General features: G+C 43.0%; 1 protein-coding gene and 13 non-coding genes across 14 annotated transcripts; 10 read left to right on the top strand and 4 right to left on the bottom strand.

Annotated features, from left to right (window-relative positions):
- Positions 1-3,052: 3,052 nt before the first annotated feature.
- Positions 3,053-3,124, bottom strand: trnaw-cca (transfer RNA tryptophan (anticodon CCA)). Its single transcript has one exon. It is a non-coding gene; the product is annotated as a tRNA-Trp (tRNA).
- A 2,437-nt stretch (positions 3,125-5,561) lies between these two features.
- LOC125894417 (uncharacterized) lies at positions 5,562-7,133 on the top strand. Its single transcript, XM_049585776.1, has 5 exons — positions 5,562-5,662; positions 5,742-5,797; positions 5,874-6,193; positions 6,338-6,987; positions 7,063-7,133. The coding sequence occupies exons 3-5, from the start codon at positions 6,133-6,135 to the stop codon at positions 7,072-7,074; spliced, it is 723 nt and encodes a 240-aa protein (XP_049441733.1). The 5' UTR covers positions 5,562-5,662; positions 5,742-5,797; positions 5,874-6,132; the 3' UTR covers positions 7,075-7,133.
- A 1,664-nt stretch (positions 7,134-8,797) lies between these two features.
- Positions 8,798-8,869, top strand: trnac-gca (transfer RNA cysteine (anticodon GCA)). The gene has a single exon. It is a non-coding gene; the product is annotated as a tRNA-Cys (tRNA).
- Positions 8,870-9,156: 287 nt separating this feature from the next.
- trnac-gca (transfer RNA cysteine (anticodon GCA)) lies at positions 9,157-9,228 on the top strand. Its single transcript has one exon. It is a non-coding gene; the product is annotated as a tRNA-Cys (tRNA).
- Positions 9,229-9,468: 240 nt separating this feature from the next.
- Positions 9,469-9,540, top strand: trnac-gca (transfer RNA cysteine (anticodon GCA)). Its single transcript has one exon. It is a non-coding gene; the product is annotated as a tRNA-Cys (tRNA).
- A 474-nt stretch (positions 9,541-10,014) lies between these two features.
- trnac-gca (transfer RNA cysteine (anticodon GCA)) lies at positions 10,015-10,086 on the top strand. The gene has a single exon. It is a non-coding gene; the product is annotated as a tRNA-Cys (tRNA).
- Positions 10,087-10,349: 263 nt separating this feature from the next.
- On the top strand, positions 10,350-10,421 carry trnac-gca (transfer RNA cysteine (anticodon GCA)). Its single transcript has one exon. It is a non-coding gene; the product is annotated as a tRNA-Cys (tRNA).
- Positions 10,422-11,292: 871 nt separating this feature from the next.
- trnac-gca (transfer RNA cysteine (anticodon GCA)) lies at positions 11,293-11,364 on the bottom strand. Its single transcript has one exon. It is a non-coding gene; the product is annotated as a tRNA-Cys (tRNA).
- Positions 11,365-11,628: 264 nt separating this feature from the next.
- Positions 11,629-11,700, bottom strand: trnac-gca (transfer RNA cysteine (anticodon GCA)). Its single transcript has one exon. It is a non-coding gene; the product is annotated as a tRNA-Cys (tRNA).
- Positions 11,701-11,983: 283 nt separating this feature from the next.
- On the bottom strand, positions 11,984-12,056 carry trnac-gca (transfer RNA cysteine (anticodon GCA)). Its single transcript has one exon. It is a non-coding gene; the product is annotated as a tRNA-Cys (tRNA).
- A 4,270-nt stretch (positions 12,057-16,326) lies between these two features.
- trnac-gca (transfer RNA cysteine (anticodon GCA)) lies at positions 16,327-16,398 on the top strand. The gene has a single exon. It is a non-coding gene; the product is annotated as a tRNA-Cys (tRNA).
- A 7,274-nt stretch (positions 16,399-23,672) lies between these two features.
- trnac-gca (transfer RNA cysteine (anticodon GCA)) lies at positions 23,673-23,744 on the top strand. The gene has a single exon. It is a non-coding gene; the product is annotated as a tRNA-Cys (tRNA).
- Positions 23,745-24,219: 475 nt separating this feature from the next.
- On the top strand, positions 24,220-24,291 carry trnac-gca (transfer RNA cysteine (anticodon GCA)). The gene has a single exon. It is a non-coding gene; the product is annotated as a tRNA-Cys (tRNA).
- A 263-nt stretch (positions 24,292-24,554) lies between these two features.
- Positions 24,555-24,626, top strand: trnac-gca (transfer RNA cysteine (anticodon GCA)). Its single transcript has one exon. It is a non-coding gene; the product is annotated as a tRNA-Cys (tRNA).
- The last annotated feature ends 799 nt before the right edge of the window (positions 24,627-25,425 follow it).

Below are 25,425 nucleotides of genomic sequence, written 5' to 3'. Positions count from 1 at the left end.
AGGGTCCCGAAATAGAGTCACAGTGACATAGGCACAGCCCAACAGGCCAGACAGCTGCGTCTGCTGTGGAAACCGCGGCTGTACACACACGCATCTTAAACACGTGGGTGCATGCATACAGTGCTTTAAACATGCTCACAGACCCACTTCCTTTTTGTTCTTAATATAAAATGTTCTTTTAGATATATTTGCACCTCTTCGTTTTATTGCCAAGAGTTAGAAAAGAAGCTCGATACCACTCTCATGTTGTTGGTAAATATGAGGCTACAACCAGGAAATGGTTAGCTTAGCTTAGCATGAACAAAATCTGCCTATCAGCACCTTTAAAGCTCGCTAACTGATCAGTTATATCTAGCTTGTTGAATCTGTGCCAGGATAGTTCTTGCTCAGCACATAACTCCCCAAAGTCACCAAAGAAAATGAACTTTTTCATTAAAGGTAAGTAAGAGTAGTAGCCTACATGATATCCAATGAATACCTTTCCCCTCTGTCCGCCTTATTTTCAGTGCAGCATCAACTGAGACCTTCACCTTCTTCTCCCATTTGACTACCCCTGTCTACCATTATCTAGCTTCTCCACAAATGGTTTTCTCCTCTCTCTTTTTTTGTCCTCCCTCTTTACAGTCCTGTAGCTCATATCATGAAACATTCAAGTGGCACATACATATAAAGTTGATAGGTGACATGGTTAACTAAGACTAGTCCAGTTTCTCAACTAGGCATCCTGGCCAAACAGTGTATCTCCTCATTCAACACAAAACAGATGGATTTAAAAATAAATGTCTATCTTTATTCCCACTCTGTCTGTCATTATCTTCTCTTACCCCCCACATCCTTCTCCTCCACCTCCCTTAAGTCCTGGGGGGCTATAAATATGTCAACGCCTTCTTGTGTATCTGTCCCACTCCCTCCTGCTCAAGCACGACCATGCATCTGTTGCTCTTTGTATGTTTGATACTGTTAAAGGGAACAGGGAAAACAAAGGAGATATTGAGAGAGTTACGTGTAGGTGCTTATGAGGACAATTGTAATGGATGGCAATACAGTGTGTGTGTGTGTGTGTGTCCATGAGTGGAGTAAAATGATGGTGTGATTGCCCTTGTCGTTATTTTTCGCCATCTTTCAGGTATCATCTCAAATTATTGTCTTTACTTTAAGTGAAGTGCCTCATACCAGTCACTCTATGCACTTATCTCAGTGTGTGTGTGTGTGTGTGTGTATGTGTGTGTGTCCACGTGTCCACATCAGAGGCTGCCTTGCATGCCTTGGTTTATAATGTGCTGTGGTGAACCACTCTTCCTGTTGTGCTCTACTTCTTGGACTAGATGCATCAAAGTGGCAGCTTCCTGGTATGAGGTCATTGTTTTTCACTGTCTCATATTGCAGAACACACAGTTTAAAACTTTTAGACAGTTCAATCAAAGGTGAAAGACATCGGCTTAATTTGTTGTCAGTGTACTTTATGAAGTATTAATGATTATGACCTCATCATGTGTGCTGAAACGCAAACAACTGTTTGACCTTGACGTGATTTGAATCACTTTAAGGTGGTGATTGTATTTTAGAGGGATGATTCATGATCCAAACTCTGTCTGCCACAGAACATAGAAAGGATGGTTTTTCATTTAATTTGTCACATAAATCAATCCATCATTCATTCATCACATGGAATTATTCAAGGTACAACTCCAGTAAAATGTGAACCCATCAGCTCGTTTAACTTGTGTACTGTAGTTTAGTCTGTCTTTGCGTCTTCTTACATTGATGGCTGCTGCTTTGTAATTGTCCATGTCTGCGGATGGTTCTGGTAATGGTTTTTGGTTGTGTAATGATTTAACTGTACACACATCCTGACCTCAACAAGACAGCTAGATGGTTGCTTCTCCCGAGCATTCCCACTGTCACACCAGTCCTTAATCATTATTGAAAAGCACCAGCCTGTACAATGGCCTGTACAATGGTGAGCAGGATGCTCGTTCAGCTGGTGCCCATCTTCTCCATCTTTTTCTCGATGCTCACTGATGTTTACATTTGAAAACATCGACCAGGCTAGCTAGCAGGAGAGTTAATGTCCATATCCTGATGAGTGACTCATAGTCACACACCACCACCGTCCAACGCCAAAAACCACCACCAACACACATAGACATAAGAGCCTACCTGTGAACACAAAGGGGGGATTCAGAGCTTAACAGCTGTTTGACCTTGATGTAATTTGAACACGCAGCCTTCTGATCTGGAGTCAGATGCGCTACCATTGCGCCACAAGGGCTGTTTTAAGAAGCAGAAGTGGTGCTTTATAAAGGTCAACTGGGCAGCAAAATCAGCCTGAAAGAATAATTTCTACTGATTATTAATCTTAATAAGAAGTGTCTTAACTATCTGTTAATTGAAAAAGGTAGCCACAAAGGTGAGCAACCCTGACGTGATTTGAACACACAGCCTTCTGATCTGGAGTCAGACACACTACCATTGCACCACAGGGTCTCAGACTACAAGCTGTGGAAGCACTTCAGATGGATGGCATACAGGTCTGAAGGCTATCACTGCAGCAGGATTCAAGACTGACCCACGATATTTTTTACACAGAAGATATTTCCGAATATGGTATTTTGGTGATGGTGGTGGAGAGTGCTATTTAATATTTTGGGTGTGCTGGTATGCCTAAACTTACAAAGACACGCTACATTAACAAGGATTTAAGATGGTTAAAAAAAAAAAGACATTAGACATAAGGCTATATCACACACCTAAGTCAGCAGTGATTTCTTTGATTATTTGGAAACCTCAGCTAGGATCAAGTAAAGATGCTATAATCAATGACAGAAGGAGAAATATTTATATTTTCATTCAGGAATTTTGTATTTATTTACATATTTATTTGATCATGTATTTATTATTTTTTTTTTTATTTCTAATGTATTTAAGTATTTATTGATATGTTTTTTTATTTATTGATACATAACATTCTGATCTGTAATCAGATTTTTTTTTATCAAACAGAACCTGTTGTAAATCTAATTCAAAGGTTGGTTGGAGCACTTCCTTGTTTTGACCTTGATGTGATTTGAACACACAACCTTCTGATCTGGAGTCAGACACGCTACCGTTGCGCCACAAGGTCTATTTCCTGAAGCAGAAGCAGCATTTTATAGAGGTCAACTGGGTCTGCTAAGCACTTTTATATACACCACAGAGTATGGAGAGGATGTTTTTTTTAAATATATTTGTCACATAAATACACAGCAAGGCACGCAGAGAACCTGAAAACTTATTAAGACTTGAAGTTATGCATATATCAGGGTGGGGTCGCTTGGGTGACAGGCTGTCTGTGAGGCATAGCCACGGTCTATGTGTCATATCCACCCATCGCTCCCCCACACTTCCAGCGTCTTGTCAAGATATGGTCACTACTGACTCAAAAGAGTTTTGTAGGTGTTTAACCCTGATGTCATTTGAACACAACACTGATATGGAGTCAGATGCTCTTCAACTGTGCGACAAGGTCAGTTTTATAAGCTGTAATGGCACTGTATAGGGATGGCATTTTAATTGGAAAGCCAAGTCTGCCAAGCAATTTTTAGAGCATGAAGGATATTAAAAGGATATTAATCTATGATCAATGCTGTGCTGTCCAAAAATACCCCTTTTCTACCAAATTAGCTCTGGTTTTTGAACTGGTTCTGCTCAGGGCCCTTGGAACCCTAGTGCTATCTAGCAAAACAGCCCGTGTTTCCCACAGTTTTGAGCAGTAATCAAGGACGTGTTATCAATGGAGGGTGCGTTGCACAATTCACAACAAAAGTAAACAGTCATAGAAAGACAGTGGATCACACTGATTACTTGCAAACTTTTGTTCTGTCATTACAGATATTAGTTTTTATCCAGCAGCAAGCCTTGACCAGCTGTTAATGAGACCACTTCAGGCTTTTTTTCCCCTGATGAATTCTTACTGTACATCTCTATTGTTGCATCTCCATCCTGTCTTTCCAGCCTGTAGAATGTTAAACACCCTCTGATGAATTCACAGTTTACACTTAAGGTTGAGTAAAACCTTCTGTTTTGTGGTTTGAGCTTGGTTCAAACTTTTCTGGACCAGAAGCAATTTATTTTTGGTCGAAATGTTCAGAGTGGTTCAAAATTAGGTGCAGAAACTGGATGGGAACATGAGGGGAATAGTTTATTGGCAGAGCACTTGCCCTTCGGAATAATATTTACCATATACTTTGGCATTTGTAGTCTTCAGATTTCAACTTAATTTTGGGGCGACAGTGTTAAACAACACTCTTCACCACCAAAATCAAAGTAACAAAGCAGGAAATATCTTGTCTGCAAAAAACACATTGGCTCGGTCTTGGATCCTGCTGCGGTGATAGCCTTTGCATTTACATTCCATCCCTTTAAAAGTGCTATCACAGCTTATAATAGCTGACCTTCCACTGCAACGGTAGCGCATCTGACTCCAGATAAGAAGGCTGCATGTTCAAATCATGTCAGCGTCAAACATTTTTGAGTCTAACAATCAGAACAGCTGATTGTTTCACCTCTCAGTTTGATTATACACTTTGCTGTATTTTTGTGTGACAAACTGAATGAAAACATCCTCTCCATCTCTCTGTGACATTTAAAAAGTGCTGAGCAGGCCCAATTGACCTCTATAAAGTGGCTCTTCAATTTGCACACAGCCCTCTCCCACCTGGACCAGAGGAACATATGTGAGACCACTGTTCATTAACTATAGTTCAGCATTCAGTACAAGTGCGCCCTCCAAGCTCGTCATCACACTCAGAGGCTCAGTGCTGCCCTCTGTGATGGGCTTCGGGGCTTCCTGACGGGCATACCCCAGGCTGTGTACTCTCTGTTCATGCATGACCACCAACAGTTCCAACATTGTCATTAAGTTTGCCAATAACACAAAGGAGGCGAGAGCCCTGACATCTTAGTGCCTGGACAACAACCTCTATCTCAATGTCAGCATAATTAAGGAGTGACTGTGGACTACAGGAAGCAACAGGGAGAGGGACACACTGCCATCTCCACCACAAGGACTGTGGTGACGAGTATCAGCAGCTTCAGGCTCCTCAGAGTTCACATCAGTGATCATCTGAGCTAGATTTAACACAAAGACAACATCACCAAGACTGCAAGACAACAGCTTGTCTTCCTCTGCAGGCTGACAAGGCTCAACATGTTTAGATTTTTTTAGTTGCATGATCTTCTTTTAATATGTAATTAAATGAGCATTTAAGGAGCTTGAGATCTAAGATTTTCTTTCACAACTGCTCCTCTGTAATTGTTGTGCATATGAAAACAAATAACTTGAACCTGGATGGATTAAAGGCTGAATCAAACTGCAGTACATTTCTACAAAGTGACATAAATTCCTCTGAATTATAAGAAAATAAGCAAACAAACAACAAATGACTAATTGCTGCATTCAGCATCAACTATGGGAAGCCAACAGCTTTTTGTCCCTGGCTCCTGTTGGACTAATTGCTTAGGTTGGATCCACCTGCTGAGAGTCATTCACCAGCAGCTGTCCATGGTTAACTCGTTAAGCTGTGATTGGTCAGTGCTGATCTCTGGCAACACTTAAGCCTGCACATCTGAAGAGATCTCCAGTGTCAGCCTCCACCATGATGACTGCACGGTTCTTCTCAGCGTAAGTTGCTGGTTTGGTGTAAGTTGACTGCTTACTGGGAAACAGTTGTTGATGCTTTTGTGTTTTGAAATTGTTTCAGGGCTTCCCTCTTTGCTCTGCTGATTGTGGACATATGCTGCCTTCCTGTCAAGAAAGGTGAAGTAACCACTCCAGTTAAACTTTGTTTCAGTTGAGTTCTCTTCTAACTTTACTCGTATTCTCTTGTACCCAGGCTCTGGTTCCGGTGCTTCCTATGGCGGCGGTTACTCAAACGCTGCTCCTGATTATGACTCCTACCGAGGAGCGTCCTCTGGCCAGTATTCACCTGGAGCTGTTGGGCATAGCTATGCTCCTCTGCAGCTGTCTCCACATCTTATGAAGCTGCTCCAGAGTACAATATCCCTCAGCCTGCTGTTGAAAGAGGACCAGCATCATCTGCTGGCTCTAGTTCTTCCTCAGGACCTGCTTTCCCATTGTACAGGGGCAATCCAATGAGGTTAAGCCCTGCTAACTCTGGACATCCAGGGGCTGCTTTTCAGCTTGGCCCACGAGGTAAGAATCTACTGCTTAATGTTCTAATTGCTATCAGTTTATTGGGCACTCTAAAGCTTTGTTTGCTGACAAAACTTGTGTTGACCCATGTCTTAACAAGTGTGTAATGTGAGACTTAATACTTCTCAACATTCCTGTTCTCAGACATCAACTGGGCTGTTGCACCTCCCAGTCTCCTCTCTGGAGATGAGGAAATGTCCACTGGCGCACGTGCTGTTGCCTCGAGTCAACCTGAGAATGTGAGTCCACCTGAATCCATGTACCAGGCAGGAGAGTTGTCCCATTTTGAGGAAAGCTTTGAGCACGGTAATTCTGAGAGGGAGACTGAGGAACAAGGCTGGATGCCCCCTCCTCCACCACCTTTTGCAGCATCTGAAGAGTCTGCTGGAGCTGGCTTCATCAGCCAGCCTCAACCAGACTCGGGCTTCATCAGCCAGCCTCAGCCAGAGCCTAACATGGGGAGAAGCTGGTTCCCTTATCCTTACTACGACTACATGTTCCTGACCGGCCAGTATCCCCCGGGCACAGTCACTCACAGCAGCAGCAGCTTCGAGCAGGGGAGAGACCACTGGCAAGACACCCACTATGAGAGATACTACGCGCCCCAAAACCCTGCTCCTGCAGAACAGACAGAGAGCTTCACTGACTTTGCAGCCCCCCTGACCATTGAGAAGAGGCCTGTGAAGACTCCTGTGAGGGCTGGTTACAGACAAGGTGGTGCACGGACTGCTCCTTCCCATGGAAGCTTCAGGCAGCCAGCTCACAGCCAAGCTGGTGGCAACAACATGGTCAAGGTATGTTAATGTATTTGCACAAATGGCTGATTCAGTCTTTTTGTAACTTGTGCTAATGTTGCTCTTTTCCTTCAGGGTGGATACTAAGTGGCTGAGCCCTACAGTGAACAAAGCTTTCTTAATTCAATAAAGAATTTAAATTCATCTGAGGTTGTCTTGTTTCATGGTATCTGTCAATACTTGCAAGTTTTTGCAATGTAAGGTGATTTGTCTAAACTTGAATTAATTTGGGGATAATGTCAGTGCAAGATTTGTCAAGCTTGTTTCAGGAACATGTGAGTTGGGATCCTATACTGAAACAATGAGTAGCTCTTTGTCCCCTGAGCCTAGAACATGTACAGTTTCAAGTGTTGGCACTTTCTTACCAGAGGACATTTCCCTGCTTTGGCAGTCACTAGCAAGAGCTTTTAATTCAGTATTACAAACAGGATTTGCAGTTTACCTGACGCTTGAATCCTCTGCTAAACAAGCTTTAACCTCCAGTTACTGGGGTTGACCAGCTTTTGGACAGTGCTATCAAATCTAGAGCATAGCTGTCTTTGGTAGGGCCTTCAGGATCCTAAATGTCAGATGCCAAACTACACAGGTGGCAACAGTAAGACCTGTAAGGGCAAACAGGACGGGTCCATTGTAGGTTTACTGTTCTGTAGCTTCCCAGCAGTGGTCCTTACATGCTCTCACCCAAGCTTTCAAACTTATTTTCACAAGCCCTTCTAATGTTTTTCCTGGTGACTTGATGTGGGTCTCTGCATGATACTGCATATATAAACCACCTAGCCTGCCTATGCTTCTTGAATTATCAAAATGCACTATATTCCTCTAACCGCCTAACTAGCGCAGAAGCTGAGCAATGGACTGCTGTGGACGCCACAGTAGTTTAATCTAAAAGTCAAATGAAACAAACTGAGCAAGAGTTTACTCATGTATTCTGCCAGGCAAAATTACTGTTTGTTTTCCTCCTGTCACCAGGAGTCTGGTGGCTTTTGAAAAGAAGGATATAACGGCTTGAGTTCCCAGTACCCTTCTACAACCCTACTTCAAAAAAATCAGAACTAACCCTTTCAGGTAAATCCTTATCAGCACTTGCCACTTTAACCTACATCACTGCTTTTTGCTAACGCCTGAGCGGGAGTTTCCATTTGAAAAAAGAATGCAGTGGACCCACCCTTCTGAATGGGTTTTAAAAAATCAACGTGTAAATGGGAAGTACAAAGAGAAAAAAATAACATCATTGTATAGGCCTATGCGATACCTTAGTTGCATCAATAGACTAAAGTCTTATCTAAGCTTGTTGCATAATGGCAGCTCATCTGACTCTTGATCAGAAAATTGCATGTTTAAATCATGTTAGGATCCAGAGACCAGGTTGTTAAACTGACTCATGAGTTGTTTTTTTAAAAGATATTTTTTGGGGCATTTTAGCCTTTAATTGATAGGACAGACAAGCGTGAAGGGGGAGAGAGAGAGAGAGAGAGTGAGTGACATACGGCAAGGTCGAACCCGGCCCACTGCGGCAACAGCCTTGTACATGGGGCGCCTGCTCTATCCACTAAGCCACTGATGCCCTGACTCGTGAGTTTCTATTGTAACTGTCAAAGATTCATACAGAACATTGTCAACAGATGGGATGATTAAGAAGGCATGTGTATCTGGTGCCATCAGATTGTCTAACATATTGTATGTTTTAATCACAGAGTAGATGTTTATGTTTAAGAGAAGAAAATAATTTGATTGTTTGTATTCATAGCAACAAATGATATACTGTGTATTAGACTCTATAGTACACAGTGAGTGACCAGTGTTCTTTCATGGGGGTATAGCTCAGTGGTAGAGCATTTGACTGCAGATCAAGAGGTCCCCAGTTCAAATCTGGGTGCCCCCTACATCAAGGCCAAAAAGACCACGTTATCTTATCCTGATCCCTGTCACCCAACCATACGCTGCCAACCTGCCCATGGATGACATCCACAGTAACCTACCTACATTAATTCAGGTTGACCACAGCAGGTGTGCCCCATCAAAGATGAAAATTCACAAGCAGTAAGTTCTTAATATCAAAGAAAAGGCCAGAAACTTTTTTTTATCAAGCACCAACCTGGATTTTAACCATGGAGTTAAGGCCTAATCAGTGCTTTGCTGATAACAAGTCATATTTTTGACTTCACGTGTGGGGGTATAGCTCAGTGGTAGAGCATTTGACTGCAGATCAAGAGGTCCCCAGTTCAAATCTGGGTGCCCCCTATCAATGCCAAATACACCACATGATCTTATCCTGATCCCTGTCACCCAAGCATAGGCCCCAAGCCAAGCTGTCCCAGGCCCAGAGCAACACAGGGCAGCTTCCTCCATCCTCAGCTCACCCACAGCCTCAGAGAGTGGATCCTTACTACTGAAGAAAAGTCCAGATTTTTTTTTTTTATCAAGCACCAACCTGGATTTTATGACTTGCTGATAACAAGTCATATTTTTAAGCTCATGGGTGGGGTTATAGCTCAGTGGTAGAGCATTTGACTGCAAATCAAGAGGTTCCCAATTCAAGTCTGGGTGCCCCCTACACACATGGACAGCATTGTCATATCCTTGCTCCCAAACATGGGCCCCCAGTCACACCACTCCAATCCCATACAAAGCAAAACTGGCCATGGTTGACATGCACCAGTGACCAAAGCACAACTATCAAAGATGGAAATTCAAGCCTGCTGGCAGCACTTTTTTGCTAGGATGGCAAAGGTATGAGCTGCCCTACTCTCCCTCGGATTGGCTGTCTTTGTTGGTTGGAGGAGTGATATTGGGTTTGGGTTCGGGTAAGAATGTCAGGCTAAACCAGTCAGTGGCAGAGTAAGGCAGAGTAACGCTGACTAGCTTCCGCTATCCTCAGCTCACCTACAGCTTTACGGGCAGTGAATTTTGATACTGAAGAGAAGGCCAGAAACTTTCCTCATCAGGCACCAAACTTGATTTTACTCATGTAGTTAAGGCCTAATCAGTGCTTTGCTGATAACAAGTCATATTTTTGACTTCATGTGTGGGGGTATAGCTCAGTGGTAGAGCATTTGACTGCAGATCAAGAGGTCCCCAGTTCAAATCTGGGTGCCCCCTATCAATGCCAAATACACCACATGATCTTATCCTGATCCCTGTCACCCAAGCATAGGCCCCAAGCCAAGCTGTCCCAGGCCCAGAGCAACACAGGGCAGCTTCCTCCATCCTCAGCTCACCCACAGCCTCAGAGAGTGGATCCTTACTACTGAAGAAAAGTCCAGAAATTTTTTTTTATCAAGCACCAACCTGGATTTTAACCATGGAGTTAAGGCCTAATCAGTGCTTTGCTGATAACAAGTCATATTTTTGACTTCATGTGTGGGGGTATAGCTCAGTGGTAGAGCATTTGACTGCAGATCAAGAGGTTCCCAGTTCAAGTCTGGATGCCCCCTACTCAATGTCAAATGGACAGCATTGTCATATCCTTGCTCCCAAACATGGGCCCCCAGCCATGCCACTCCCATCCCATGCAAAGCAAACAAGCCATGGTTGGCATGCACCAGTGACGGAAGCAGAAGCACTTTTTTGCTAGGATGGCAAAGGCATGAGCTGCCCTACTCTCCCTCGGATTGGCTACAATTTGACGCCTTTGTTGGTTGGAGGAGTGACATTGGTTTGGGTCCGGGTAAGAATGTCAGGCTAAACCAATCAGTGGCAGAGTAAGGCAGAGTAACGCTGACTAGCTTCCGTTATCCTCAGCTCACCTACAGCTTTACGGGCAGTGAATTTCTGATACCGAAGAAAAGGCCAGAAACTCTCTTCATCAGGCACCAACCTGGATTTTACTCATGTGAAGGCCTAATCAGTGCTTTGCTGATAGCGAGTTATATTTGTATTTGTGTTTATGTGTGGGGTATAGCTCAGTGGTAGAGCATTTGACTGCAGATCAAGAGGTCCCCATTGGCAAAGTGTATTGACATTTAATCCAAGCACATTTCTTCCTCTTCCATGTAAGTATTCCCCAGGTGAGCATATAAACGGACAGCAATAAGCCTATACGCAAGGCTGTAAGTGGCTAGTGAGTGCCTAAGTGTCCATCACTGAGGGGACCCTACCTTCAAAATCAAAAACTCATCGCCTGTAAAGCTGTTGAGCTGAGGATAGTATCAAATAGTAGCCAATCCGAGGGAGAGTAGGGCAGCTCATGCCTTTGCCATCCTAGCAAAAAAATTGCTTCCAGCAGGCTTGACTTTCCATCTTTGATAGCTATGCTTTGGTCACTGGAGCAAGGACAGGACAATGCCCTCCATTAGGCATTTGTGTCAGGGGCACCCAGACTTGAACTGGGAACCTCTTGATCTGCAGTCAAATGCTCTACCACTGAGCTATACCCCCACACATGAAGTCAAAAATATGACTTGTTATCAGCAAAGCACTGATTAGGCCTTAACTCCATGGTTAAAATCCAGGTTGGTGCTTGATAAAAAAAAAAAATCTGGACTTTTCTTCAGTAGTAAGGATCCACTCTCTGAGGCTGTGGGTGAGCTGAGGATGGAGGAAGCTGCCCTGTGTTGCTCTGGGCCTGGGACAGCTTGGCTTGGGGCCTATGCTTGGGTGACAGGGATCAGGATAAGATCATGTGGTGTATTTGGCATTGATAGGGGGCACCCAGATTTGAACTGGGGACCTCTTGATCTGCAGTCAAATGCTCTACCACTGAGCTATACCCCCACACGTGAAGTCAAAAATATGACTTGTTATCAGCAAAGCACTGATTAGGCCTTAACTCCATGGTTAAAATCCAGGTTGGTGCTTGATAAAAAAAAGTTTCTGGCCTTTTCTTTGATATTAAGAACTTACTGCTTGTGAATTTTCATCTTTGATGGGGCACACCTGCTGTGGTCAACCTGAATTAATGTAGGTAGGTTACTGTGGATGTCATCCATGGGCAGGTTGGCAGCGTATGGTTGGGTGACAGGGATCAGGATAAGATAACGTGGTCTTTTGGCCTTGATGTAGGGCACCCAGATTTGAACTGGGGACCTCTTGATCTGCAGTCAAATGCTCTACCACTGAGCTATACCCCCATGAAAGAACACTGGTCACTCACTGTGTACTATAGAGTCTAATACACAGTATATCATTTGTTGCTATGAATACAAACAATCAAATTATTTTCTTCTCTTAAACATAAACATCTACTCTGTGATTAAAACATACAATATGTTAGACAATCTGATGGCACCAGATACACATGCCTTCTTAATCATCCCATCTGTTGACAATGTTCTGTATGAATCTTTGACAGTTACAATAGAAACTCACGAGTCAGGGCATCAGTGGCTTAGTGGATAGAGCAGGCGCCCCATGTACAAGGCTGTTGCCGCAGTGGGCCGGGTTCGACCTTGCCGTATGTCACTCACTCTCTCTCTCTCTCTCTCTCTCTCTCTCCCCCTTCACGCTTGTCTGTCCTATCAATTAAAGGCTAAAATGCCCCAAAAAATATCTTTTAAAAAAACAACTCATGAGTCAGTTTAACAACCTGGTCTCTGGATCCTAACATGATTTAAACATGCAATTTTCTGATCAAGAGTCAGATGAGCTGCCATTATGCAACAAGCTTAGATAAGACTTTAGTCTATTGATGCAACTAAGGTATCGCATAGGCCTATACAATGATGTTATTTTTTTCTCTTTGTACTTCCCATTTACACGTTGATTTTTTAAAACCCATTCAGAAGGGTGGGTCCACTGCATTCTTTTTTCAAATGGAAACTCCCGCTCAGGCGTTAGCAAAAAGCAGTGATGTAGGTTAAAGTGGCAAGTGCTGATAAGGATTTACCTGAAAGGGTTAGTTCTGATTTTTTTGAAGTAGGGTTGTAGAAGGGTACTGGGGAACTCAAGCCGTTATATCCTTCTTTTCAAAAGCCACCAGACTCCTGGTGACAGGAGGAAAACAAACAGTAATTTTGCCTGGCAGAATACATGAGTAAACTCTTGCTCAGTTTGTTTCATTTGACTTTTAGATTAAACTACTGTGGCGTCCACAGCAGTCCATTGCTCAGCTTCTGCGCTAGTTAGGCGGTTAGAGGAATATAGTGCATTTTGATAATTCAAGAAGCATAGGCAGGCTAGGTGGTTTATATATGCAGTATCATGCAGAGACCCACATCAAGTCACCAGGAAAAACATTAGAAGGGCTTGTGAAAATAAGTTTGAAAGCTTGGGTGAGAGCATGTAAGGACCACTGCTGGGAAGCTACAGAACAGTAAACCTACAATGGACCCGTCCTGTTTGCCCTTACAGGTCTTACTGTTGCCACCTGTGTAGTTTGGCATCTGACATTTAGGATCCTGAAGGCCCTACCAAAGACAGCTATGCTCTAGATTTGATAGCACTGTCCAAAGCTGGTCAACCCCAGTAACTGGAGGTTAAAGCTTGTTTAGCAGAGGATTCAAGCGTCAGGTAAACTGCAAATCCTGTTTGTAATACTGAATTAAAAGCTCTTGCTAGTGACTGCCAAAGCAGGAAATGTCCTCTGGTAAGAAAGTGCCAACACTTGAAACTGTACATGTTCTAGGCTCAGGGGACAAAGAGCTACTCATTGTTTCAGTATAGGATCCCAACTCACATGTTCCTGAAACAAGCTTGACAAATCTTGCACTGACATTATCCCCAAATTAATTCAAGTTTAGACAAATCACCTTACATTGCAAAACTTGCAAGTATTGACAGATACCATGAAACAAGACAACCTCAGATGAATTTAAATTCTTTATTGAATTAAGAAAGCTTTGTTCACTGTAGGGCTCAGCCACTTAGTATCCACCCTGAAGGAAAAGAGCAACATTAGCACAAGTTACAAAAAGACTGAATCAGCCATTTGTGCAAATACATTAACATACCTTGACCATGTTGTTGCCACCAGCTTGGCTGTGAGCTGGCTGCCTGAAGCTTCCATGGGAAGGAGCAGTCCGTGCACCACCTTGTCTGTAACCAGCCCTCACAGGAGTCTTCACAGGCCTCTTCTCAATGGTCAGGGGGGCTGCAAAGTCAGTGAAGCTCTCTGTCTGTTCTGCAGGAGCAGGGTTTTGGGGCGCGTAGTATCTCTCATAGTGGGTGTCTTGCCAGTGGTCTCTCCCCTGCTCGAAGCTGCTGCTGCTGTGAGTGACTGTGCCCGGGGGATACTGGCCGGTCAGGAACATGTAGTCGTAGTAAGGATAAGGGAACCAGCTTCTCCCATGTTAGGCTCTGGCTGAGGCTGGCTGATGAAGCCCGAGTCTGGTTGAGGCTGGCTGATGAAGCCAGCTCCAGCAGACTCTTCAGATGCTGCAAAAGGTGGTGGAGGAGGAGGGCATCCAGCCTTGTTCCTCAGTCTCCCTCTCAGAATTACCGTGCTCAAAGCTTTCCTCAAAATGGGACAACTCTCCTGCCTGGTACATGGATTCAGGTGGACTCACATTCTCAGGTTGACTCGAGGCAACAGCACGTGCGCCAGTGGACATTTCCTCATCTCCAGAGAGGAGACTGGGAGGTGCAACAGCCCAGTTGATGTCTGAGAACAGGAATGTTGAGAAGTATTAAGTCTCACATTACACACTTGTTAAGACATGGGTCAACACAAGTTTTGTCAGCAAACAAAGCTTTAGAGTGCCCAATAAACTGATAGCAATTAGAACATTAAGCAGTAGATTCTTACCTCGTGGGCCAAGCTGAAAGCAGCCCTGGATGTCCAGAGTTAGCAGGGCTTAACCTCATTGGATTGCCCCTGTACAATGGGAAAGCAGGTCCTGAGGAAGAACTAGAGCCAGCAGATGATGCTGGTCCTCTTTCAACAGCAGGCTGAGGGATATTGTACTCTGGAGCAGCTTCATAAGATGTGGAGACAGCTGCAGAGGGAGCATAGCTATGCCCAACAGCTCCAGGTGAATACTGGCCAGAGGACGCTCCTCGGTAGGAGTCATAATCAGGAGCAGCGTTTGAGTAACCGCCGCCATAGGAAGCACCGGAACCAGAGCCTGGGTACAAGAGAATACGAGTAAAGTTAGAAGAGAACTCAACTGAAACAAAGTTTAACTGGAGTGGTTACTTCACCTTTCTTGACAGGAAGGCAGCATATGTCCACAATCAGCAGAGCAAAGAGGGAAGCCCTGAAACAATTTCAAAACACAAAAGCATCAACAACTGTTTCCCAGTAAGCAGTCAACTTACACCAAACCAGCAACTTACGCTGAGAAGAACCGTGCAGTCATCATGGTGGAGGCTGACACTGGAGATCTCTTCAGATGTGCAGGCTTAAGTGTTGCCAGAGATCAGCACTGACCAATCACAGCTTAACGAGTTAACCATGGACAGCTGCTGGTGAATGACTCTCAGCAGGTGGATCCAACCTAAGCAATTAGTCCAACAGGAGCCAGGGACAAAAAGCTGTTGGCTTCCCATAGTTGATGCTGAATGCAGAAGTTAGTCATGTTTTATTTTGTTTGCTTATTTTCTTATAATTCAGAAGGATTTATGTCACTTTGTAGAAATGTATTGCAGTTGAATCCAGCCATGATGAATATATTAAAGATTAAACTCTGTATTTATATCAAGGCACAACAATTACAGCAATAAAAACCTTAGATCTCAAGCTCCTTAAATGCTCATTGAATAGTGATCATGTGAGCATGCAACAACAAAAACTAGAATACTGCAGTTTTTCCCTGCACAGCAACTTGGTGAAGACAACTGTTTGTTTTTTGAGAATGTAGCTCAGCAGTAAAGTATCTGACTGCAAATAAAGAGGTCCCCAGCTCAAGTCTACGTGCCCCTTTACGGTGGAATAGAATTTAAATGAACTATTTGCTTATATAAAGCACCACATTTGATCCCCACATTCAAGATTTGGTCCTTAACTAGGGTGACTGGATTGTATATATGATGAGATCAGTATATGAACATACTGAACATGCAAAGAAGGGACTTGTGCTTTTGAGAGGGTCATTGACCTCAATCATGTAGTGGAAGCTTTTGCTCAGCTGGAAGAGAGAAAAGCTGTTTTAAGTCACATTTATTAGCATAACCACTTGTCCTATCCAGGGTCGAGGGTGAGCTGGAGCCTATCCCAGCTGACACTGGACGAGAAGTGAGGTACACTCTGGACAGGTCACCAGACTATCACAGAGCTGATCCATACATACAGACAAATATGTCTGTATGTATGGCAAACATACATGACATGGCAAGAACATGCAAACAAAGAAGGAACCCAGCCAACAGGTGGTCCGGTTCAAACTTGCTGACGTCTTTGGCTGTTCGTTAGGCTCTAGGACTTATGCTAGCTGATGAATAAGAATGACTTGTTTTATGCAGTAAGAGGGTATAGTTCAGTGGTAGAGCATTTGACTGCAGATCAAGAGGTCCTCAGTTCAAATCTGGGTGCCCCCTACATCAATGCCAAACAGGCAGCGTTATCTTATCCTGTCACCCAACCACAGGCTGCCAACCTGCCCATGGATGACATCCACCTACATTAATTCAGGTTGACCACAGCACAAGCAAAATTCACAAGCAGTGAGTTCTAACCCTGCGTTCGGAAAGCCTTTTTTGCTTAGGAAGGTTCCTAGCTGAGTGAAATGACCCAGAAGTATTTTAGCGGCTGCCATGATAAGAGCTGTTTGAATTCTCTAAACACTAAGGAAAGGCGGTTCAGTGCTTCCTTTCAGATCTCCTTTAGCATAGGATACATCTTCCTAAGCGATAGGAAAGGAGATAATTCCATCCCACAAGTCACTGCGGCGGCAGTATTTATGCACCATTCACAAACTCAAATGATTAGGAAAGAAAAAGATCAACATGACCGAGAAAGTAAGGAGATCACCATCTAAGTTACCGCTGTTTATGAAGCATTATACATCTCATGCCATAACTTGTTCATATATATTTTTTCAACATTATGTTAAACTTAGATGTGAACTATGAACGTCTCGCTACTATTGGTGTACCCTCCGTCCACAGCTTTGATTAACTTGTTTTATAACAGGATAAACAAATACACAATGCATCATTTTAATTTTCCGATTTTCGCGTGAATGAGAAAAAACGGAAATCCACATGCTTTTCCCATTTTTGTCTTCCAATGGCTAATTGATAGTCTATAGAAATTAAACCAAAACCAGAAACCTACTTGTTTTTCGCCTTTATTGTTATATCCATATTATCTGCCCCTACTGCATCTCAAAACATTGGCATCGGCTATGCTTATGGCCTAGATAGATAGATAGATAGATAGATAGATAGGCTATTGTGTATTGTTTTTCGGCACTACCTTGTTCTCTATAGCTGATGTAATTTGAATTACTCCTGTGTGGGATCAATAAAGTTCTTATCTTAGCCATCTGAGAAGATCAAATACATTGTTTTTGGTGCCTAACTGTTTCCCAAGTATATTAGTGTGTGTGTGAATGAATAAACGAGAGGCATTTACGTAAATTTCTTTGTAGAAAGGCGTTTTATGAAATTAAGTCCATTCACTTGTATTAGTTTACAGCGCAGCCTTGCCACATCCAATATGGCGGCGATGTTGACGTACGGCTCAGCGCTCGATGCGGCGTCTATGGATATATGTCTATGCCGTTAGTGGCCGTTTTGGTAAGGAAATGGAACCAGGGCGAGTGAGACAGGATCCGGAATTCGATGGATGTGCCTTTCCGTAAAAATAAAAGCACCAAGCTAATAAGAATGCGGTGAAACTTTTAATTTAAAGAATATAAGGTAGCACTTTATAATACAGCCCGTGTTTTACGACGTAACTCCCCGTGTCTGACGGCGTAACTCCCCGTGTCTGACGACGTAACTCCCCGTGTCTTATGGCATAACTTCCCGTGTCTTACGGCATAACTTCCCGTGTCTTACCATATACTTATTGGGACTTTCATGGTAACTCTCTGACATCTACATGGCATTTTAGAGGAACCTGTTGTGTAGTTTCGCTTGTCTTACAGTAGACCTGCCGGGGTCTTACAGTGGAACTGCTACTGTCTTATGCTGTCACTCCCAGTGTCTTATAATGGAACTTCATGTGTCTTACCTTGCACTTACTGGGACTTCCCGGGTGACTCTCTGACATCTACCATGACATTTTGGGGGAGCCTATATGGTTTAGTTTCACTTATGACTTACAGTGTAACTCGCTATGTCTTACAGTAAAACGTCTTACAGTCCAACTCCTGATGTCTTACCATGTAGGCCTACTTATTAAAACTTATAACTATAAAATCAGATATGATTTACAGTTTTAAAATACACGAAAATCATACTGCAATATGTAACCTGTTTAATCACACAATGACAACTTCAGAGTTATAAAATATCTTTATTCTTTACCACGCAGACACCTGGTACTTACATACTAAGTGCCCAAGACTTCCCCTGTAAGTACCAGGACCGGGCTGTATTGTAAAGTGCACACTGTTCACCCTTCCTTACCATGCAGGTACCTAGTACTTACACTCTAAGCACCCGAGACTTCTGCTGTACCTACCAGGACTTTCCTGTAATTACCAGAGACCTACACTGTACTTATCAGGACCGGGCTGTATTGTAAAGTGCACACTGTTCGCCCTTCCTTACCATGCAGGTACCTAGTACTTACACTCTAAGCACCCGAGACTTCTGCTGTACCTACCAGGGACTTTCCTGTATTTACCCGAGACCTAAACTGTACTTATCAGGACCGGGCTGTATTGTAAAGTGCACACTGTTCGCCCTTCCTTACCATGCAGGTACCTGGTACTTACACTCTAAGCACCCGAGACTTCTGCTGTACCTACCAGGGACTTTCCCTGTAATTACCAGAGACCTACACTGTACTTATCAGGGACCGGGCTGTATTGTAAAGTGCACACTGTTCGCCCTTCCTTACCATGCAGGTACCTGGTACTTACACTCTAAGCACCCGAGACTTCTGCTGTACCTACCAGGGACTTCCCTGTAATTACCAGAGACCTACACTGTACTTATCAGGGACCGGGCTGTATTATAAATTGCACACTGTTCACCCTTCCTTACCATGCAGGTACCTGGTACTTACACTCTAAGCACCGAGACTTCTGCTGTACCTACCAGGGACTTTCCTGTAATTACCAGAGACCTACACTGTACTTATCAGGAGCAGGCTGTATTATAAATTGCACACTGTTCACCCTTCCTTACCATGCAGGTACCTGGTACTTACACTCATTGTGTGATTAAACAGGTTACATATTGCAGTATGATTTTCGTGTATTTTAAAACTGTAAATCATATCTGATTTAATAGTTATAAGTTTTAATAAGTAGGCCTACATGGTAAGACAAAAGGAGTTGGACTGTAAGACGTTTTACTGTAAGACATAGCGAGTTACACTGTAAGTCATAAGTGAAACTAAACCATATAGGCTCCCCCAAAATGTCATGGTAGATGTCAGAGAGTCACCCGGGAAGTCCCAGTAAGTGCAAGGTAAGACGCATGAAGTTCCATTATAAGACACTGGGAGTGACAGCATAAGACAGTAGCAGTTCCACTGTAAGACCCCGGCAGGTCTTAGAGGAGTGACGCCGTAAGACACGGGAAGTTACGCCGTAAGACACGGGGAGTTACGTCGTAAAACACGGGCTGTATTATAAAGTGCTACCGAATATAATTTACAAGAAAAGCCCCAAGCCATTAAGTTAATCGATTTTCTTACACCCCTCATCACCCCAAATCAATGGTGCGCCAGAATTTAAAGTTTTACTATGGTGAACACTTTTAGTTTGGTGAATTTGGTGAATACCGTATCCGCTCCCCAGACCGGAACCAGAGTCCAGACAAAATTCAGAGTGAATAGCGAAGAGCCTGGTGACACGAGGCTAGGAACCTCTCGTGTTACCTTACTCATCGCACCTAACTGATCCCTCCTAACGCCTAACGCTAACTCCTTACTGGCAGGAATAAGAGACATGAGACGGCCTTAAAGATGACGGAGCTCGAACAACTTCCGGTTCAAGTAAGGAGTTAGGAGTTAGCAGTATGGGCCCAATTCCAATCCGGCCCCTAAAGACTCAAGCCCTGAACGCTCACTGACTTAACTGACGTCAGCTGTAAGTGATTGAGTGTGAGAGTCTGAAAGGGCTCCGGATGCTACAAATAGGAATGGGACAGCACTAATCCCCCTCTCTACAAAAAGTTGTTGACACTGGCGGCTCTGGGCATGATCATTTATCGGTTATTGTCAGCATATATTCCACACACAAAGAATATAGGCTATGTAAATATATATATATATATATATATATATACATAGATAGATATAGATAGATATAGCCATAGGCTATTGTGTGGAATATAACCACTGGTATTCCTCTGACTCTTATGTGTTTATGTACCATCTTAAAGCCTTGTTAATGTTATGTTTCATTGTTTATCTATCAGTTTTTTTCGCTCTCCTTCCATAACGTTACCGTTTGCATATCTGCCAACCGTGTTTTCGTTTTTTTTTTTATAACACTTCTGGTGTTCCGAGGGCAACCCCGGTAAGGGGGCATAAAGGGCTCACTCACTGACTCACTGACTTGACGATTTGACAATGGGACAGCCCTCACACACTCATGCACTTAACATGAACGCGCCTCTAAGTCAGTGAGTCTGTAAGGGATCGGATTGGAATTGGGCCATAAAATAAGAGACTTGGGACGTACCCTTGATCCCGACTTGCTCTGACGTATTACAAAAGTGGATGTCGATAAAGCCGCGAGAGCGAGGCGGCCGCAGTTTTTAGAGCCAGGCGCTGCAGTTGCTCTCCACCGACTGCACCGCCTGGCTCTCACCTGATCTAACAGCTGATTGGTTTAGACGTCGACTCAACAAGATGACGTTTTAGATAAACTACTCATTTTTGTTGAATTCTAGAGATTAAGATTGTATTTGTCTGATCTGAAGGTTTATTCTGTGAACAGAAAACATGTTGTGTGACTGATGGTGAAAACAAACTGATATATGGGTCTGATCACTTTTTTAATGAACTGACATCATTCCAGACAGGATGTAAGTGTGTCTGTGACTTCCTGCTCAGACTGAAGGCTGCTGGAAACTGTCGCGAAACTGTCCCACTTCACCGCAGCTTTTTGTCACCGCCCCCCACTGCGGCCGCCTGCTCTCGTCTACTTTTCAGGCGAGGCGCAGTTCATCTCGAACGAACCTACCCTGCGTTCCAATACCCATACTACCATACTATTTAGTACGCCAGAAAAAGAATTAGTGTGTCCCAATACATAGTATGTCAGATGCAGTATGCCAAAAGTACCAGGATGTTCTACTACATCCGGTCACATTTCGCAGTATGCATGTCAGCATGCTTCTTTGGCCATTCTGACCCACAATCCTTTGCGCAGCGGAAGTTACGTCACACTTACTGAGCTGCGTGTACAACCAACGCCCACACTTCCTTTCATACACGGTTTATTTAATTTGAGATACTAAGACACTAGATATTAGGACTGCAATGATCTGATTATATACTGTCACATATCATACAGTTTTGCAAGAACACGGTTACAACATTCAACTTTATTGTGATTATAGTATAATCAATGTTAGGGTTCAACTATGACTACAATATAGAAGATTCTACCAGTACAGGCAGTGGTGTAAGTGTGGTATAAATAATGAATGAATATGACTAAATATGAATACACTATGGGCCAGGTATGAGCAGAATAGACTAGTAAATATATAAATAGTAAAAGTCAAACACATATTAAGTAATGTAGTAAGAATGTGCAGGTATGTTACACTACAAATAAAAGTAATGTGAATGTAAGGCTGCTTCACGTGCAGACAGAATATAGTGCCAGCAGCTGCATAGCTGTAAATATATTTAACATCAAACATCTGCCAGCAACAGAGAGCTGTGTGTGAAGGGGGTTAATATGGCTACTGGTGACTAGTTCAATAGACAGGTCACTAATAATAGGCTTGGGACTATGGCAAGCCGTTTTAACATTTAATCACTAAGTCCGACTATCCGGAATTACCATTATAGATATCTATAACGTCATTTTTGACTAGTAGTAATGCCATTGTGACTAGTATGAATTTTAATTTAAGATATCTGTAACATCATTTTGACTAGTCAAAACTGAATTACAGATATCTGTAATGTCATTCTGACTAGTCAAAACTGAATTACAGATATCTATAACGTCTTTCTGACTAGTCAAAACTGAATTACAGATATCTGTAACGTCATTTTGACTAGTCAAAACTGAATTACAGATATCTATGACGTCATTCTGACTAGTCAAAACTGAATTACAGATATCTATGACGTCATTCTGACTAGTCAAAACTGAATTACAGATATCTATAATGTCATTCTGACTAGTCAAAACTACAGTTACAGATATCTGTAATTCAGTTTTGACTAGTAAGATTCAAACTATTTTTGCCATTCATGTGTATGGGGTTTGTCATTATAGATATCTACAATTACATTATGACTATCTATAATTCCAGTTTGAGATATCTACAACGTCATTTTGACTAGTCATAATTCAGTTGTAGATATCTACAACGTCATTTTGACTAGTCATAATTCAGTTACAGATATCTACAACGTCATTTTGACTAGTCATAATTCAAATTCAAGATATCTACAACGTCATTCTGACTATCTGAAACTCAATTCAAGATATCTAGAAAGGACCATGTAGATATCTTCAACTGATGATAATTAAAGATATCTTGAACTTGAATTATGACTAGTCAAAATTAAATTGTAGATATCTCAAACTGGAATTACAGATATCCACAATTCAGTTGCAGATATCCGCAATAACAATTGCAGATATCTGCAACTACATTGGAGATATCTATAATGACAAACCCCATACACATGAATGGCAAAAATAGTTTGAATCTTACTAGTCAAAACTGAATTACAGATATCTGTAATTAGAGTTTTGACTAGGCAAAATCTAATTACAGATACCTTGAATCAGAATTTTGACTAGGCAAAATTATGTTGCAGATATCAGTAATGAATATCCAGTCTAGCGATTAAATGTCAAAACGGCTTGCTATATTGGGACTGTTTATTAGAAACAACAACATACATGACAACATAACAGCAACACAGCTCTCTGGCACCTCCGACGGTATGCACGACTCTGGCGAGCTCGACGAGAGAAGATTTGCTGCATCTCTGAAGTACAACAACACAAAATATTCAAATGTGGCGCTACGGACGGCGGCGGAAGTGAGCAAGAGGGTCGGAGTTCAGGGAGCAGATGTAGTGTGTCCCAATAGTATGCATACTGCATGCATACTGCATACTACACTACATACTTTTTAAGGGCAGCTGCAGTACATACTAAAAGTATATAGCAGAAGTATGCGATTTGGAACGCAGGGCTAGTAACATCCGCCGTCGCATAATGACGTAGCCCAGCATAAGTGCGGTCGGATTTTCTCAGCTCCGCGGTTCTCTTTTCCTAAGTCCTTATGAATTCTCCTACTCATCTTTCCTTGACCTCGTGACGTTTCCCACCGAGGTCAAGGAATAGTGATTAGGAATAGATGATAGGAAGGACTTTCCGACCGCAGCTTTAATGTCGAAGAAAAGGCCAAAAAAATTTTTTATCAAGCACCAACCTGGATTTTATGACTTGCTGATAACAAGTCATATTTTTAAGCTCATGGGTGGGGTTATAGCTCAGTGGTAGAGCATTTGACTGCAAATCAAGAGGTTCCCAATTCAAGTCTGGGTGCCCCCTACACACATGGACAGCATTGTCATATCCTTGCTCCCAAACATGGGCCCCCAGTCACACCACTCCAATCCCATACAAAGCAAAACTGGCCATGGTTGACATGCACCAGTGACCAAAGCACAACTATCAAAGATGGAAATTCAAGCCTGCTGGCAGCACTTTTTTGCTAGGATGGCAAAGGTATGAGCTGCCCTACTCTCCCTCGGATTGGCTGTCTTTGTTGGTTGGAGGAGTGATATTGGGTTTGGGTTCGGGTAAGAATGTCAGGCTAAACCAGTCAGTGGCAGAGTAAGGCAGAGTAACGCTGACTAGCTTCCGCTATCCTCAGCTCACCTACAGCTTTACGGGCAGTGAATTTTTGATACTGAAGAGAAGGCCAGAAACTTTCCTCATCAGGCACCAAACTTGATTTTACTCATGTAGTTAAGGCCTAATCAGTGCTTTGCTGATAACAAGTCATATTTTTGACTTCATGTGTGGGGGTATAGCTCAGTGGTAGAGCATTTGACTGCAGATCAAGAGGTCCCCAGTTCAAATCTGGGTGCCCCCTATCAATGCCAAATACACCACATGATCTTATCCTGATCCCTGTCACCCAAGCATAGGCCCCAAGCCAAGCTGTCCCAGGCCCAGAGCAACACAGGGCAGCTTCCTCCATCCTCAGCTCACCCACAGCCTCAGAGAGTGGATCCTTACTACTGAAGAAAAGTCCAGAAATTTTTTTTTATCAAGCACCAACCTGGATTTTAACCATGGAGTTAAGGCCTAATCAGTGCTTTGCTGATAACAAGTCATATTTTTGACTTCATGTGTGGGGGTATAGCTCAGTGGTAGAGCATTTGACTGCAGATCAAGAGGTTCCCAGTTCAAGTCTGGATGCCCCCTACTCAATGTCAAATGGACAGCATTGTCATATCCTTGCTCCCAAACATGGGCCCCCAGCCATGCCACTCCCATCCCATGCAAAGCAAACAAGCCATGGTTGGCATGCACCAGTGACGGAAGCAGAAGCACTTTTTTGCTAGGATGGCAAAGGCATGAGCTGCCCTACTCTCCCTCGGATTGGCTACAATTTGACGCCTTTGTTGGTTGGAGGAGTGACATTGGTTTGGGTCCGGGTAAGAATGTCAGGCTAAACCAATCAGTGGCAGAGTAAGGCAGAGTAACGCTGACTAGCTTCCGTTATCCTCAGCTCACCTACAGCTTTACGGGCAGTGAATTTCTGATACCGAAGAAAAGGCCAGAAACTCTCTTCATCAGGCACCAACCTGGATTTTACTCATGTGAAGGCCTAATCAGTGCTTTGCTGATAGCGAGTTATATTTGTATTTGTGTTTATGTGTGGGGTATAGCTCAGTGGTAGAGCATTTGACTGCAGATCAAGAGGTCCCCATTGGCAAAGTGTATTGACATTTAATCCAAGCACATTTCTTCCTCTTCCATGTAAGTATTCCCCAGGTGAGCATATAAACGGACAGCAATAAATTTAATTGTAACAGATGTGAAGATGTGAATGGGTTCCATTTTCCTTATTTGATTTTTGTTTGATATGATTTGATATTTGTTGTTGAGGAAGCAGCAGCAAATGAATACACACACAGTGCTTCTCAAAGTCAAGGATGCTTCCTTGGCGGGACAGGCTCCTCCAAATCAGGTTCTAGAGAGCCTATAGGCAAGGCTGTAA

This window comes from Epinephelus fuscoguttatus, linkage group LG9, assembly GCF_011397635.1.
Source record: "Epinephelus fuscoguttatus linkage group LG9, E.fuscoguttatus.final_Chr_v1".
Taxonomy (NCBI): domain Eukaryota; kingdom Metazoa; phylum Chordata; class Actinopteri; order Perciformes; family Serranidae; genus Epinephelus; species Epinephelus fuscoguttatus.
Note: the sequence above shows the minus strand (reverse complement) of the source record. Positions and strands in the feature narration are given on the sequence as shown.

Excerpts from the sequence above, each read along its gene's own strand:
- LOC125894417 (XM_049585776.1), top strand. The coding sequence starts at position 6,133 with ATGAGGTTAAGCCCTGCTAACTCTGGACATCCAGGGGCTGCTTTTCAG. Across the intron at positions 6,194-6,337 it reads TTTTCAGCTTGGCCCACGAG|ACATCAACTGGGCTGTTGCA; the intron begins GTAAGAATCTAC and ends TCCTGTTCTCAG.